We start from the raw sequence: 17,817 nt of genomic DNA on the forward strand, positions 1-17,817 counted from the left end.
TGAGTAAAGACAATGGTCCCTTCTCTCATGAAATTTACAGTCCAAGAGGGGTAAGGACATTAAACAAATGATCGCACAAATAACAAATTAATCACTAGATTTCAAGAGCCACAAAGGACAAGTATAGGGTACTCAACAGCGTATTTTAATTAACCTTCAGCCATCAACAGTCTTGGTGAAGGCTGACACCTATATTCTGACACCACCAGAGATATCACTCTTTGTAGTATTCAAAGATTGCAAAAGTCACCCTTTTCTAGTAGCCTATGAGTATATTGTGCCTTTAAATACATATGTTTATATACAAATGGAAGGAAACTATGATTTGTAGTACTGGGCTTGTCGCTGAATCCCTGGGCCCATTTCAATACAGAGGTTCCCATTTATGTTGATGATTTGGGATTCACTTGGCACATATGGGCACCAGAAAATCAATCTAATGATGCCCCAAAACCAAAGCAAACCCATTGCTGTTGAGTCAATTCTGACTCATAGTGACCCTATAGGACAGAGTAGAACTGCCCCCATAGGGTTTCCAAGTAGCAGCTGGTAGATTCGAACTGATCTTTTGGTTAGCAGCTGAGCTCTTAACCACTGCGCCACCAGGGCTCCTAAGGATTCCCGGGTGTCAGTCAATCTGGTAAATCATTACCTTTGAAAAAGAAGTGTGTGATCAGGGGGTGCCCTTCCCATTAGGGCCTGCCGGGCTATCTCATGCTGCCTCTGCACAGAGTCTCTTTCCTGGGTAAGAAACACGACCGGCAAATTACATTGGTGTTAAAAATATGTCAGACGAGTCCAAGAGCTATGATCGTTCTCTTCCTACTAGAGATGGCCAAATATGTGGGAAGAAAAGACAAGTGTAAAAACACTGGAAAATGCACCTGGGGAGAAGAAAAATAAACATGTCTCCACTGTATGATCCTGGACAAGCCACCTGTTACAAACTGAATTGTGCCCTCCCCTCCCCCAAATATGTGTTGAAATCCTGGCCCTTGTACCTGTGATGTGATCCTGTTTGGAATAAGGTTTTTCTTTTGTTATGTTAATGAGGGCATACCAGAATAGGGTAGGGATCCCAAACCTAATCACTTCTGAGTTATTAAAAGACCAGAATAGACACAGAGATTCACACACGGGGAAAGGCAGACACCATGTGAGAACAATCTACAAGCCAAAGAATGCCAACGAATCAAGGTATGTCCAGGGGTACTGACAAGGAGGGAATCGACAGAGCTGAGACCCTGATTTGGACTTTCAGCCTCCAGAACTGTGAGAAAATAAATTCCTGTTCTTTAAAGCCACCTGGTTGTAGTATTTCTGTTACAGCAACACTAGGAAACTGAGAGGCCACCTGCCCTCCCTGAGCCAACATGTCTCCTGTATTGAAAGGAGGTAGTGTGGTGGACATCACTGCCCAATACTTTGTCATCCAGGTCCACTTTTTCACTGGTCTTCACACATCTGGTTTCTTGGCATGTGCAGGCCTTTTGTGCTACACACATACTCTTGGTATATTGGCTTTCAATCAATTGGTTATTCAGCCTTTTTTTTTTTTTGTCCTGGAGAACTGACTTTCAGAGACTTGGCTGACTTCAGGAGCAAAGGTGACCCCTTAGGAGAAGGAGCATCTGGTTGAAGAAACAGACACGCTTGAAGTACAGGGAGCTGGGCTTCTTCTAGAATGCAAAGATCTAGTCACAACAATTCTGGAGCAAAAATCTTAACTAAGCCAGCAGAGCCCTCATGTATGCATTCCAGGGAACCAACCATGCCAAAGCAGGGTGGGTGGCTATGTGACGGAAACTATAAATCACACTAAACCCATTGCCCTCAAGTTGATTCTGATTCATAGTGACCCCACAGGACAGAGTAGAACTGCCTCATAAGGTTCCCAAGGCTGTAATCTTTACGGAAGCAGACTGCCACATTCTTCTTTCTCCCATGGAGCAGCTGGTGGGTTTGAATCGCTGACTTTTCTGTTAGCAGCTGAGTGCATAGCCGCAACACCACCAGGGCTCTTTGAGGGAAACTATAGCAACTGAACCAATAAGCAACATTGTGATAAAAGTAGAAAAGATTGAGGCTGTCAAGGATTTCATTTTACTTGGATCCACAATCAACACCCATGGAGGTAGCAGTCAAGAAATCAAAAGACGCATTGCATTGGGCAAATAGGCTGCAAGAGATCTCTTTAAAGTATTAAAAAGCTAAGATGTCACCTTGAGGACTAAGGCATGCCTGACCCAAGCCATGGTGTTCTCAATCACCTCGTATCATGCAAAAGTTGGACAATGAATAAGGAAGACTGAATAAGAATCGATACCTTTGAGTTGTGGGGTTGGTGAAGAATATTGAACATGCCATGGACTGCCAAAAGAACGAACAAATCTGTCTTGGAAGAAGTACAACCAGAATGCTCCTTGGAAGCAAGAATGGTGAAACTGTGTCTTACGTACTTTGGACATGTTTTCAGGAGGATTCAGTCCCTGGAGAAGGACATCAAGCTTGGTAAAGTAAAGAGTCAGTGAAAAAGAGGAAGACCATTAACGAGATGGACTGTCACAGCTGCTGCAACAATGGACTCAAGCATAGTAGCAATTGTGAGGATGGCACAGGACCTGGCAGTGTTTCGTTCTGTTGTGCACAGGGTTGCTGTAAGTCAGAACTGACTCGACAGCACCTAACGACAACAACATAGCATAGTGATATCTAACAAGTTAAACAAAAATTTAGATTTCTGAAACCAATAGTACATGTGAGTGTTGTATAAGTAAAAACTTCTTGCTGAATATATGTGTTTTGCAGCAATAAAGAGCTGTGCTTTTTTTTTTTTAATATACTCAAACTTAAAAAGAAGATTGTGTTTAAAAAAGCAAGGCTGATTAAAATTATATTTACAGCTCTCTGAGATGCATTTAGAGATGTTCAAATTAATGTGCTTTGGGAGTCATTTGGAAAGGTAAATACCATTTAAGATACGAACAGAGAAGAAGTAAAGCAATAAAGAATTGCATAAGCAAGGAATAAGGAAATAGGTAAGTTGAGTATTCCAATTGTTGAATTATTTAAATTCATATTAAATTATGGTTATAATCATAGGAAGCATTTTATATTGATAAAATACTGGAATAACAAGCACGAAAAGTGATGTTAGCAGATTTTTTTCAGACTTGAACAGCAATCGTATTCACAGGCACTTCCTCCTAAGAAAAGCAAGTCAGTTGGGTCCTAAGTAAATCCCCAGTGACCTTATAGATGAGAATAAAGAACAGGCGTCAGTCTACTGGGACTCAGTAATACTGGGGATCTCCATGCTCCATCATCCCATTCTCCACAAAGAAGGAAGGCAGTGGGAGGACTAGAGATACAGTGACCTCACTCCACCAATGAGAGGAGACCAGACGGTCTCATTCCTAGGCTATAAATTCTACCTGCCCTGGTCTCTGCCCTGCTCTAGTGTCTAGAACAGGGTGTGAGCAGCAAATACCTATAATATACTGAAAATGCAAATACAGGTCTTACAGACATGGTAGGAATTCAACAAATACAGGATGGGTGGATAGAGGGATGAATGAGGATGTGGGAAGGAGGGATGAAGGGGCAGAGGAAGGAGGAAGGGCCTTTTGCGCTGGGAATGGGGAGGATGGCTGTAAAAGCAAAGGCCCTTCCTGGACTTGCTAAACTCACAAAGACACCATGAGTTCATCCACCAATAAACTATCACACAGGCTGCTCCTTTTTCTCTTTAAAGCTGTTTTTTTTTTTATTTTTTATTATTATACTTTAGATGAACGTTTACAGAGCAAATTAGTGTCTCATTAAACAGTTAATATACGTACTGTTTTGTGACATTGGTTGCCAACCCCAACACTCTCCCTTCTTGAACTTGGGTTCCCTACTACCAGCTTTCCTGTCTCTCCTGCCTTCTCGTCCTTGCCGCTGGGCTGGTGTGCCCCTTTAGTCTCGTTTTGTTTTATGGGCCTGTCTAATCTTTGGCTGAAGGGTGAACCTCAGGAGTGACTTTAGTAGTGAGTTAAAAGGCTGTCCGGAGGCCATACTCTCAGGGTTTCTCCAGCTTCTGTCAGACTAGTAATTCTGGTCTTTCTTTTTGTAAGTTAGAATTTTGTTCTACATTTTTCTCCAGCTCTGTCCAGGACCCTCTATTGCAATCCCTGTCAGAGTAGTCGGTGGTGGTAGCCAGGCACCATCTAGTTGTGCAGGACTCAGTCTGGTGGAGGCTGTGCTGGTTGCAGTCCATTAGTTAATGCTGTTTTTTGATGAACAGAACTTCTTAATGTACCTCAATGTTTTGACTTTTTCCTTTCTTACAGCTTTTGTGTTACACTTAAGAAATCTTTCCCCATCTCAAGGTCAGAAAAATGTTGTCTTATGTTATCTTACAGAAGTGTTTTTCCCCTTCACATTTATATAGCCATCTGCTTTAATTTTGGGGTGTAGTGTGAGATCAGGGTCAAATTTAATTTTTTTTCCGTATTTATATCCAGTTGATGCAGAACAAAAGACCAACATTCGCCCACTACTCAGCAGCGCCACCCTTGCCATAAGTCAGCTTTCCACATGCACCTGGATCTGTTTCCGGGCTATTAGTCTGCTATTGCTCTATCCTTGTGCCAATATCATGCTGTCTTCATTTCTGAGATTTTATAATAAACTTTGCTCTTTGGGAGAACAAGCCCTCCCTCCTTGTTCTTCTTCAAAAGTGAGTTCTTGGGTATTCTTGATCGCTTGTATTTATTTGTTGTTGTTGTTACGTGCCGTTGGGTCAGTTCTGACTCATAGTGACCCTGCGTACAACAGAAGGAAACACTGCCCAGTCCTGCGCCATCTTCACAATTGTTGTTATGCTTGAGCCCATTATTGCAGCCACTGTGTCACTCTATCTCATTGAGGGTCTTCCTCTTTTTCACTGACCCTCTACTTTACCAAGCATGATGTCCTTCTCCAGGGACTGATCCCTTTTGATAACATGTCCAAACTATGTGAGATGTAGTCTCACCATCCTTGCTTCTAAGGAGCACTCTGGCTGTACTTTTTCCAAGACAGATTTGCTAGTTCTTTTGGCAGTCCATAGTATATTCACATTCTTTGCCAACACCATAACTCAAAGGCATCAGTTCTTCCTCGGTCTTCCTTCTTCATTGTCCAGCTTTTGCATGCATATGAGGTGACTGAAAATTTAGTATTATATAAATACTAAAACCACCCTCTCAATTTCTGAAAATTTAGTATTATATAAATACTAAAACCACCCTCTCAATTTCCACGGAAAAGCCTGTGAGGATTTTGACTGGAGTGCATTCAATCTATGGATCTACTTGGGGAGAACTGACATTTGTACAATACTGAGTCTTGCAACCCATGAACATGATCTATCCCTTCACTTATTTACATCTTTAATTTTTTTCTAAATAATATGTTTAATACTTTCTGTGTAGAGTTATTACACATCTTTCATTAGATTTACTCTTAAATATTTGATATTTTTGGATGCTAGGGAAATTATCTTTTGAAAAATTCAAATATATTTTTAAATTGTTGCTATTATATAGAAATCAAATTTATTTGTGTATGCTGACATTATAACCTTGCCAAATTCACTTCATAACTGTAACTAAACCTCACACCATTTATTACATGTTCGTGATTTATTGCAATGGCTAGGACATTTGAAACAGCGTTGGGTCTTTTTTTATTATTCCAGCCCCTTCTCCAATTAATTAAAAACTATACTTTTTCATCTTTTTGTGTCGTTCTAGAGATTAAAATATGTGTCCTTGGCTCGTCAAGGTGTGGTATCGTTACTTGTAGCCTCCTCCCAGACTTTAGATGCACAGACTTTGAAACACTTCATCTCCACTTACTCCTTTCATGACTTATTATTGCCTTTGTGTATTTTAATTCTATGTATATTTTAGATAAAAATCATTATTGTTTCATACAGTCAATCTCCCTTTAGATTTACTCACGCATTTACCTTTTCTCTTGCTCTTCATTCTTTCCTGTATCTCTGACCTTCTATCTTAGATCATTTTTGTTCTGCCTAAAGAAAATTCTCTAGTGTTTCTTTAATGTAGTTCTTGGGTGACAAGGGTCCAAAGGAAAATGTGGCCTCTGGTGCCAGACTTACCTCCCATAATCCTCATTCTTGCCAGACTCCTGCCCAAGTGATTTTTCACTCTACTATTTGTTCTCCAATGCTGTCAGGTAGACTTTTCTTTAATTCAGGTTTTCTGGTTTTCCTCGGCAGAATGATTGATCCAAGTTACTGAGTCTGCCATTGTTAGAAGCAGAAATCTAGTAACCCACCTGGAGGTTTTTGGTGATACAAAGGATGTTGTGGATTTTCCCAAAAGATGGTTGTTGTTCTTGAACATAAAGAGGTACGTCTGAGGGCCTGAACCTTTTCTCCTTCGCAGCGAATCATCACCACCAAAACTACAGCTAACGTTTGTTTTTTGTCCATGATTCACAAAGAAGTTTCATCTACATTTGGTATAATAACATCGTAAAGTAGGTAATATTATCTGCGTTTCACAGGAGTGGAAATGGCAGCTCAGAGCAGATAAATCACTTTTGTAAGACCACCCAGTAGTTAGCAAGACTGTCACGTGGATTCAAATTAGTGCCTTTTCCCCTCAGGTTAAGGAGTCAGTAAAGAAACAAAGATAGAAATAATCATAGACCAGAAACACACACAGACACCAACACATACAAATAAACATGTACTTACCCAAACAGTTATGACATAGGCCATATGTGTCTAAGGGAATCAGACTGTTTTCCATAAGCCACATACAAAACCAATGTCATTATTTTATAATCACAGCTTGACACACATGTAGTTGCAAACTATGCACATGGAAAGAATGACATATTAGATTCCAGTGCTTGCCCTGGAAAGGCCTCAGGTGCACGGTGCGTTCCGGTGTGGGTTTGAGCAGGAGAGGAAGAAGGGCATCTTAAACATGAGTAGGGAGGTGCTTCGGAGAAATAAACAAAAAAAATTAGAAGATGGAACTTTCTACTTTGTTTATCACTGTCAAATGGCTCTCTCGCTAGTTTCCGAAGGAACGTATGAATACATTAAACCTACTGTTAAGGCACCAAAAGAGCACACAGTTTCTACCCGTTTTGGGGGAAGATTATATGATTTGTTTGTCGTTGTTGTTAGCTGTCGTTGAGTCAGTTCCTACTCACAGGCTGCCCTATGTGTGCAGAGTAGAACTGTTTCATAGGGTTTTCAAGGCCGTGACCTTTCAGGAGCAGATCAACAGGCCTGTCTTCTAAGGAGCCTCTGGGTGGGTTCGAACCATCAACCTTTTGGCTACTGGTTGAGCACTTAACCATTTTGCACCACCAAGGAACTTCTTATTTGACTGTAGTGCTTTTCTATTCCTGTTAAACGGAAGAGTTGAGTTTCACCAGGAGCCTGGGTGAAAAGTACTCACAAATCTTACATTCAATATCCTATTTTTAGAAGTAGCACCAATTCTCAGAGGTGTAGAAAGAGGCTAAAGGTCATATCTTAAGCTGATACCAGTGAGAAGGTAGTTTTGGTATAAGTTTTAGTCACAAAGGAGAATGACTCTTTCTGTCTGACGCTGTGTAATGATCTCAGTTGTGCTTTACCACTTCCGTCTCTCTCTTACCGCTGGTGTTATTTTGGCTGAAAGGTTGGCACATAATTTAACAAGGTAGTTTCTGTCTGTAGAATCCAGAAAATCACTTGGATTCAAAGTTGAAATCTTCCTGGGACGCTCTTCTGATTTCAAGGGAGATGTGTAAATTTCTGGTAGGAAAAAAATAAAGTTTAAAATAAAAGGCAAACAGTTGGATGAGGGAACTTCCTCAAGTCCTAGAAATGTTTTCTATCTTGATTTGCACAAATACAACAAACTCTACATTTAATTCTGTGGACTTTCAATTTGAAGACAAAATAAATACAAATAACATGAGTCTTAGAATAAAATAATAATAATAAATAAAAAACATAACATAAGATGTCAGCCCAGAGCACCTAATAGACACATGCCGTGAGAATACCTAGTGCTCAATCGATACAGGCTTGGGAATGGAATTAAAGTAAATAAAGACCTTGGCAAAGACAATGGTGTGTAGGTACTTAATTGAAAAGTCACCTTTATCACCCTTATAATTACTTTCCATATGATAAAATTCTTCTAAAAGGTTAAAAGGAAAAGAAAACACACAAAGCTAAAAAAGAAGACTCCGAAATAGAATGGAGTTGATAAGATCAGGGTGAAACAAAATTCATTCATAAATGATATCTAATGATTCCAGAGACCTAGAACATAAAGAATCTAAATTTCTATTATTTCTAATCTATGAAGGGCCCAGTATACCTTTGGATACACAGGAGCATTTCCAGAAGTATTACCTTAAAAATGCTAAAGTAAATCATTTCCACAGGTACCTGCAATGAATATGACTGCATGGGCAGTTGTGAGAAACTGCTCCCACCCAAACACATAAAAAAAACTAGATAACATATTAGCAAAGCTCAAAGCCAAAAAAGAAAATTTCCAAGTGCTAGAAATGAAATAGAGACTACAAGTGAAACGGGTGAGAATTGATGTCAAGTGGTCAGGTGTATCAGGACTGGTTACCTGCCTTAGGGGCTGAGGTTTGAACACCTGAGTGCTTGCCAACAAGACCTGGGCTCTTCCATAAGGCAAGAAGCTGGAAAGGAAAGGTCTGGAGAGCCCAGCTCATAGGCCGAGGGACTTTGCCTGGACACAGATCTCACCTGGACTAAAGGTGAAACACCTGTGGGAATTGTACTCTAATGCTTTGCCGTGTGCTGATATGGGATTTCAACTTGAACACCCACCATACTGTGTGGCAATTCCAAGCCAATAAAACAAGTCTACTTTGTTTTCTCTCCCTCTCTCTCCAGACAGGTCCTGGGTGATAAATGAAAATGATAAAAGGAGGCAATTGTATGGAGATGCATTCTTTATTAAATCTTCATGACAAGAAAGTCATTCGATCCATATTTATTGAGCAGCTACTACGTGCCAGACAGTGCTCTGGGTGTTGGGCATTTAGGAATAAATAAGCAGTACTTGACCCTGTACGAATTTCCCATGGGAATGTTGGAGACAGACAAATAACACATTCTCTAACGTCAGGTAGTGAAAAAATGCTATGAAGGAAAACAGTAAGGGGATGAAGAAAGTGACGCACAAGGTAGTCAGTGAAGTCCTCGGGAAAGTGGTGACATTTGAGCAGAGATGTAAGACGTGAAGAAGAAACTCATTCAAGTATATGGGGGGAGGGCATATTGGGCAGAGAGAGTGGCTTGTACAGGGACCCAGAAGTATGCTCAACAAAACCAAATTCCAGTAAAGAATTTGGGGAGCTGTGAACAGAAGATGGACTGTGGATTGTGTCCTTGATAGGACTCTAAGAACAGAGCATTATGGAAAAGACCAGATGAATGTGAAAAAATTAGATAAAATAAAAATTAAAGAAATGGAAAATATATTCATTGAAGTAAGTTCCATATAAAAGATTATGTGTGTGTGTGTATGTATATATATATATATATATATCCATATGCATCTATAAGGAACCATAGTGGCACAATGGTTAAGCTTAGTGCTTGGCTGCTAACCAAAAGGTCAGTGGTTTGAACCCACCCAGTGGCTCCGCAGGATGAAAGACCTGGCAATCTGCTCCCATAAATATTACAGTCTAGGAAACCTTATGGGGAAATTATATTCTGTCTTACGGGGTTATTATGAGTTGAAACTGACTTGACAGTACCCACCAACAACAACATCTGTATCTAGATATATAAATACCTATTAAAAATATAGTATTTGATTCAGGGTTCCTTTTTCCAGCTTTCTAAGACATAAGCCGTCTGTGCTATGGTATAAACAAGTCAAGTTGAATCTGATGATACAGTAAAGCTCTAATTCCAGCAATTTAATGTCTTAAGGGTTTCTCAGCAACAAAATATTTTGGATAAAGATAATATGTTTGGATGACAGGCTACACTGTAATGCCACCACTTTAATTACTTGTACTTATATAATACAGGCTTTTATACAATACTTAATACACTTTCTAATGTTTTAATACATCAAGGGACAAAAGATCTTACTTCCTAATTAAAAACAAAACAAAACATAATTGGGGGGGAATCGAGATGGCAGATTAGTCAGATGCATCATTCCGTCCCCCTACAGCAAAGAGACTTGAAAAACCAAGTGAAACAGATGTAAATAATAATCTTGGAACCCTAAAGAATGAAAAAAAAGGATAAAGAATTGAATTGAACACTGACTGGAAGGAAAAATTGAATGAACATAGTGAACGAGGAGTAACACGAAACAGAGGGGCTCTGCCAGCCATCCCAGATCATTTGCATACCCACATGACACATTCACCGCTCCCCTCTGGGTCTGGTGAGAAGCGGTGGCAGCACAGCCACACATGCGACTGCCTACCACTCCCTCCATTCACCCACCCACTGTTCACTTCTTCCCCACCACCCAGCAAGTGAAGGTAGGCATGTGACCATGTGCTCTCTGGTCCATCACCCCCCACCCAAACCCCCCAACCCAGTGAGAGGTGGCAGCAGCATGGTCTTGCATGCACTGGCCCACCACTCACCCCATCTCTTCATCCAATAGGAGGCAGTGACTGCACCTCTACTAGCCAGCCACACCCACTACACCTGCTGCTCCATCCACTCAGGGAGTGCCATTGCCCACTCCTGCACCACTGGACCAATGACACATAGTAGCCAACAACCACACAACCCACTCTCTGCTTCCCCACAAGATGAGCAGAGACCCATGTTCACACACCCAGACATTACCCCACCCACCTGGTGACAGGTGGTGAGTGCTTCAGTGTGACCAGACTAATGACCAGAGTAGCACACTTGTCCTGTCTGACCAAATATGTCCAAACAAAACAAAAAATCAGGATGCAGCAACCAAACATACAATAAATAAATATAATAACACCTTAATGCCCCACAGACAACACCCAGACCCAGTGCCGTCGAGTCAATTCTGACAACAGACAATATCAAATCATCTAACGAAGCAGGACAAGATGACTCCAGCAAGTGACTAAAATAAAGAACCAGAAACCCTCCCTGAGGATGAAATGGTAATGGAACTACCTGATAAGGAATTCATAAACTTATATCTAGGGTCCTCCAAGAGATCAGGAAAAAGATCAAGGAAAACACAGAGAAAATGCTAGAAGAATTCAGGAAAACAATACAAGAACAAAACAGATAATCAGAAACCTTGCAAAAACAGCAACTAGAAATCCAGAAGATTAACAAAATTTCAGAAATAGACAATTTAATGGAAGGACATAGGAAAAGAATGAGTCAATGGAAGACAGAATCAGTGAGATAGAGGACAAATTTCTTAACACTAATTTGTCTGAAGCGTAATCAGAAGAAAGAATGAAGAAAAGTGAAGAAACCCTAAGAGTTATGTAAAGGCACTACCAAGAGGAATAATTTACACATGATTAGAAATTGAGAACAGCAGGAGACAATAAAAAGCACAGAGAGAGTTTTTGAAGATATCCTGGCAGAAAAAAAAAATCTTAGTATCATGAAAGACAAGAAAATACCCACCCGAGAAGCACAAAGAACCCCATACAGGATAGATCCCAAAAGAAAACCACCAAGACATATCAGAATCAAACTTTCCAAAAACAAAGACAAAGAAAGAATCCTGAGAGCAGCTTGGGAAAAACGAAAGATCACCTACAAATGGGAACCAGTAAGGCTAAGCTCTGGATCCTCAGCAGAAACCATGCATGCAAGAAGGCAATGGGATGACATATATAAAACCCCAAAAGAAAAAAACTGCCAACCAAGAATTACATATCCAGCAAAACTGTCTATCAAACACAATGGCAGAATAATGACATTTTCAGATAAACAGAAATTAAGGGAATTTGTAAAAACTAGACCAACCTTACAAGAAATATTAAAGGGAGTCCTTTGGGCAGAGAACCAACAACAGCAGACAACATCCTGAGATTACGACACATGACAGCATCAGCCAGATACCCACCCGGATAAAGAATGCTCAAAAATAAAATAAAGCTGCACTGAAAACAGGGAACAACAGACATCAGTCTATAAATGATGACAATTTCAAAACAAAAAGAGATAATAAATGGTGTAATTACAGAACTTCTATATGGAGGGGAAGTCAAGGCAGTATCAAGAAATAAAAGACTGCTTTAAACGTAGGAGGATAAAAGTAAACTTCAGGGTAACCACAAAGAAAATTAACAAACCTACTCATTAAAATAAAAAAGAATAAACTCAAAAAGACTCAGCAAACACAAATTCAACAACAACAAAGGAAATGAAAAGAAAACCCACAAACAAAAAGAATTCCACACAGAAAATTATGTAGAACAAAGAAACCATCAACACCAAACACACACAAAAAGTGTAATAAAATGACAGCAGTGAATTCATACCTACCAATAATCGCACTGAATGCAAATGGTTTAAATGCACCAGTCGAGAGACAGAGAATGGCAGATGGATTTAAGAAAAACAAACTCAACCCATCAATATGCTGTCTACAAGAAACATACCTTTAACACAAAGATATAAATAAACAAAAAAAAACAAATGATGGAAAAAGATAAACAGTAACCAAAAAAGAGCAGGTGTGGCAATAGTAATCTCAGATAAAACTGACTTTAAGGTAAAATACACAATAAAAGACAAGGAAGGGATTAAAGCGATAATCCACCAAAAGGACAGAACTGGAATAAATATATACACACCCAAAGATGGAGCTCCAAAATACAGTAAAATAAACTCCAACAACATTGAAAAGAGAAACAGACAGCTCCACAATAATAGTAGGAGACTTTTACACACCACTTTCAGTGAAGGACAGAATAACTAGAAAGACACAGACAAAACACTTCGTTCAACAGCACCGAAACACACATTCTTTTTCAGTGCACATGGCTTACTTTCTAGAATAAACCACATCTTAGCCCACAAAGCAAGCCACAATAAGTATAAAAACATCAAAATAATACAAAGCGTCTTCTCTGATTACAATGCTATAAAAGCAGAAATCAATAACAGGAAGAACAAGGAAAAAAAATCAAATACATGGAAACTGAATAACACCTTGCTTAAAAACCACTGGGTAATAGAAGAAATCAAAGAGGAAATTAAAAAATTTATAGAGAAGAAAACTAAAGATACAAGGGAAGATTAGTCCAAAGGACTAATGGACCACATCTACCACAGTCCCTACCAGACTGAGTCCAGTAAAACTAGTTGGTGCCCAGCTACCACCACTGACTGGTCTGACAGGGATCACAATACGGGGTCCCAGATAGAGCCGGAGAAAAATGTAGAACAAAATTCTAACTCAAAAAGAAAGACCAGACTTGCTGGCCTGACAGAGACTGGAGAAGCCCTGAGAGTATAACCCCTGGACACACTTTCAGCTCAGTAATGAGGTCACTCCTGAGGTTCAACCTTCAGCCAAAGATTGAACAGACCCTTGGAACAAAATGAGACTAAAGGGGCACATCATCCCAGGGGCAAGGACTAGAAGGCAGGAAGGGACAGGAAAGCTGGTAATAGGGAACCCAGGGTTGAGAAGGGAGAGTGTTAACATGTCGTGGGGTTATTTACCAATGTCATAGAACAATGTGTGTACTAACTGTTTGATGAGAAACTAGTTTGTTCTGTAAACCTTCATCTAAAGTAAAAAAAAAAAAAAAATTCATAGAATGCAACAAAGATGGAAACACAACATACCAAAACTTTTGGGAACAGGAAAAGCAATGCTCAGAGATCAATTTATAGCAATAAATGCACAAATCAAAAGAGAAGAAAGGGTCAAAATCAATACTTTAACCCTACAGGGAGCCCTGGTGGTACAGTGGTTAAAGCACTCAGCTGCTAACCAAAAGGTCAGCAGTTTGAGCCCACCAGTCATTCTGTGGGGCAACTCAAACAAATACAAAAAGAGCAGCAAGAGAAGCCATCGGCCACCAAAAAAGAAAGGAAATAATTAAAATTAGAGCAGAAATAAGTGAAACAGAAAACAGAAACACAATCAAAAGAATCAATAAGACTAGAAGCTGGTTCTTTGAAAGGATCAATAAAATCAACAAACCACTGGCCAAATTGACAAAAGAAGGAGAAGATGCAAATAACCCAAATAAGAAATGAGATGGATGACATTACAACAGAACCAATTGAAATAAAAAGAATCATTACAGAATACTATGAAAAACTGGTACTCCAACAAATTGGAAAATCTACAGGAAATGGACAAATTTCTGGAAAAACATTACCTACCTAAACTAACACAAACTGAAGTAGAAAATCTGAACAGACCCATAACAAAAGAAGAAATTGAAGAGGTTATATATATATACACATAGATTTAAAAAAAAAAAAAAACTCACAACAACAACAAAAAAGCCCTGGCCCAGAAGACTACACTGGAGAATTCTACCAAATATTCAGAGACGAGCAGACACAAATACTACTCAAGCTATTCCAGAATCTAGAAAAGGAAGAACACTCCTGAATTCATTCTGTGAAGCCAGTATAACCCTGATACCAAAGCCAGGCAAAGACATCACAAAAGAAAATTACAGACCAACATCCCTCATGAACATAGATGCAAATATTCTCAACAAAATTCTAGCCAATAGAATTCAGAAACATATCAAAAAAATAATACATCATGATCAAGTGGGATTCATCCCAGGTATGCAAGGATGGTTCAACATTAGAAAATCAATCAGTGTAATCTACCACATAAATAAAAGAAAGGTAGCCATATGATCTTCTCAATCACTGCAGAAAAGACTTTTGATAAAGTCCAACACCGATTCTTGATAAAAACTCTCACCAAAATAGGAATAGAAGGGAAATTCCTCAACAGAATTTAAGGGCATATATACTTGGTTTTTTGTTTGTTTGTTTTTTTAAATATAACTAACAGCTAACATTATTCTCAAAAGAGAGAGACTGAAAGCATCCCTTTGAGAATGGGAACCAGACAAGGATATCCTTTATAACCACTCTTTTTCAATATTGCACTGGAAGTCCTAGCTAGAGCAATAACACAAAAAAGGGAAAGAAAGGGCATCCAAATTGGTAAGGAAGAAGTCAATCTGTGCCTATTCGCAGACAACAGGATCCTGTACATAAAAACTTCAAAAGACTCCACAAGAAAGCTACTGGAACTAATAGAAAGTTTCAGCAAAGTATCAGGACACAAGATTAACACACAAAAGTCAGTTGGATCCCTCTATACCAACAAAGAGAACTTTGAAAAAGAAACCAGGAAAACGATACCATTTACAATAGCCCAGCAAAAGATAAAATACTTAGGAATAAATCTAATTAGGGACGTAAAAGACTTATACAAGGAAAACTACAAAACACTAGTGCAAGAAACCAAGAGACTTCCATAAATCTAAAAAATATATACCACAGTCATGGATAGGAAGACTGAACATTGTGAAAATGTCAATACTACCCAAAGCGAACTATAGATACAATGCAATCCCAATTCAAATTCTGTCAACATTCTTTAACTTAAGATGGAAAAACTAATCACCAGATTTATATGGAAAGTAAAGAAGCCCCTGATAAGTAAAGCATTATGAAAAAAGAAGAACAAAGTTGGAGACCTCACGATTCCTGATCTCAGAGCCTACTGTACAGCCGCAGTAGTCAAAACAGCCTGGTACTGGTACAACGACGGACACATAGACCAATGGAATAGAAATGAGAACCCAGAAGTAAAATCCATCCAGCTATGGACAGTTGATCTTCGACAAAGGGGTGAAATCCATTAAATGGGGAAGAGAAAGTCTCTTCAACCAACGGTGCTGACAAAATTGGATATCCATATGCAGAAAAATGAAACAGGATCCATACGTCACATCATTCACAAAAAGTAACTCGAAATGGATCAAAGGCCTAAGTGTAAAACCTAAAACTATAAAGATCAAGAAGGAAAACATGGGGATAGCGTTGGGGCCCTAATCTATGGTATAAATAGAATATGAACCATAATTAAAACCACACAAACTCCAGAAGACAAGCTGGATAATTGGACTCTCCTAAAAATTAAACACTTATGCTCATCAAAAGACTTTAACAAGAGTAAAAAAAGAAGCTACAGACTAGGAAAAAATATTTGGCAATGATATATCTGATAAAGATTTAATCACTAAAACATATAGAAAACTTCAACAACCCAACAACAAAAAGACAAACAACCCAATCATAGTATGAGCAAAGGACATGGACACTTCACCAAAGAGGATATTTGGGCAGCCAACAAATTCATGAAAAGATGCTCCTGATCCTTAGCCATTGTTGTTGTTGTTAGGTACTGTCAAGTTGGTTCCGACTCATAGCAACCCTGTGTACAAGAGAACCAAACCCTGCCGGATCCTGTATCATCCTCATAATCGGTGTTATGCTGGAGCCCATCATTGCAACAACTGTGTCAATCCATCTCGTCAAGGTCTTCCCCTTTTTTGCTGACCCTCTACTTTACCAAGCATGATGTCCTTCTCCAGGGATTGAGGCCTCCTGATAACATGTCCAAAGTATGTGAGATGTAGTCTCGCCATCTTTGCTTCTAAGGAGCGTTCTGGTTGTACTTCTCCCAAGACACATTTGTTTGTCCTTTTGGCAGTCCGTACTATATTCAACATTCTTTGCCAACACCATAATTCAAAGGCATCAATTCTTCTTTGGTCTTCTTTATTCACTGTCCAGCTTTCACGTGCATATGAGGTGATTGAAAACACCATGGCTTGGGTCAGGGATACCTTAGTCTTCAGGGTGACATCTTTGCTTTTCAACACTTTAAAGAGAGATGCAAATAAAAACTACGATGAGATACCATCTCAATGCCTGCAAGAATGGCACTGAACAAAAAACCAAAAAACAACAAATGCTGATGAGATTGTGGGAAGATTGAAACTCTTATGCCCTGCTGGTGGAAATGTAAAATGGTATAACCACTATGGAAAACAGTATGGCGCTTCCTTGAAAAGCTAGGAATAGAAATACCATATGATCCAGCAATCCCACACCTAGGTATATATCCTGGAGAAATAAGCGCTGTCACAGGAATACCCATATGCACACCCATGTTCATTGCAGCATTATTCATCACAGCAAAAAGATGGAAACAACCTAAATGCCCATCGACAGATGAATGGATAAACTGTGGTACTTACACTCAGTGGGATACTATGCAACGATAAAGAATAATGAATCCACAAAACATCTCACAACATGGATGAATCTGGAGGACATCATACTGAGTGAAATAAGTCAGTCATAAAAGGACAAATACTCTATGAGACCACTACTATAAAAAGTCAAGAAAAGGTTTACACAGAGAAAGAAACACTCTCTGATGGCTACCAGGCAGAGGAGTGGGGAGGGAAAATCACTAACTTGAGAGTAGTCACGTGCTAACTTTGGCGAAGGGAAAGGCAATACACAATATAGGGGAAGTTAGCACAGCTTGACCAAGGCAAAGGAAGACACTGAGAGGAACACACACACACACACACACACAGAACCACAGTACATACTATAACATATACAACCCTAAAAAAAAGTAAAAACAAACAATAATTTTACAAGCAGATACATAGGTGGGTATGTATACTTCATAGGGATAGCAGAGTCTAGGAGTACGCCCATGTACATATATAGGTTTGGCTGTGGATATTTTTACATACATA

General features: G+C 39.3%; 1 protein-coding gene across 1 annotated transcript in view; it reads right to left on the reverse strand.

The window, feature by feature from the left end:
• LRGUK (leucine rich repeats and guanylate kinase domain containing) overlaps window positions 1-17,817 on the reverse strand; it is a 133,646-nt gene that overhangs the window by 12,021 nt on the left and 103,808 nt on the right. Inside the window, exons 16-18 of the mRNA XM_049894621.1 lie at window positions 16,611-16,922; window positions 7,674-7,813; window positions 653-741 (exon numbers count right to left, since the gene is read on the reverse strand). Of these exons, the coding sequence (XP_049750578.1) occupies window positions 653-741; window positions 7,674-7,813; window positions 16,611-16,922 (541 nt within the window). The remainder of the gene's footprint in view (window positions 1-652; window positions 742-7,673; window positions 7,814-16,610; window positions 16,923-17,817) is intronic.

Source organism: Elephas maximus, chromosome 8 (genome assembly GCF_024166365.1).
Source record: "Elephas maximus indicus isolate mEleMax1 chromosome 8, mEleMax1 primary haplotype, whole genome shotgun sequence".
Taxonomy (NCBI): Eukaryota; Metazoa; Chordata; class Mammalia; order Proboscidea; family Elephantidae; genus Elephas; species Elephas maximus.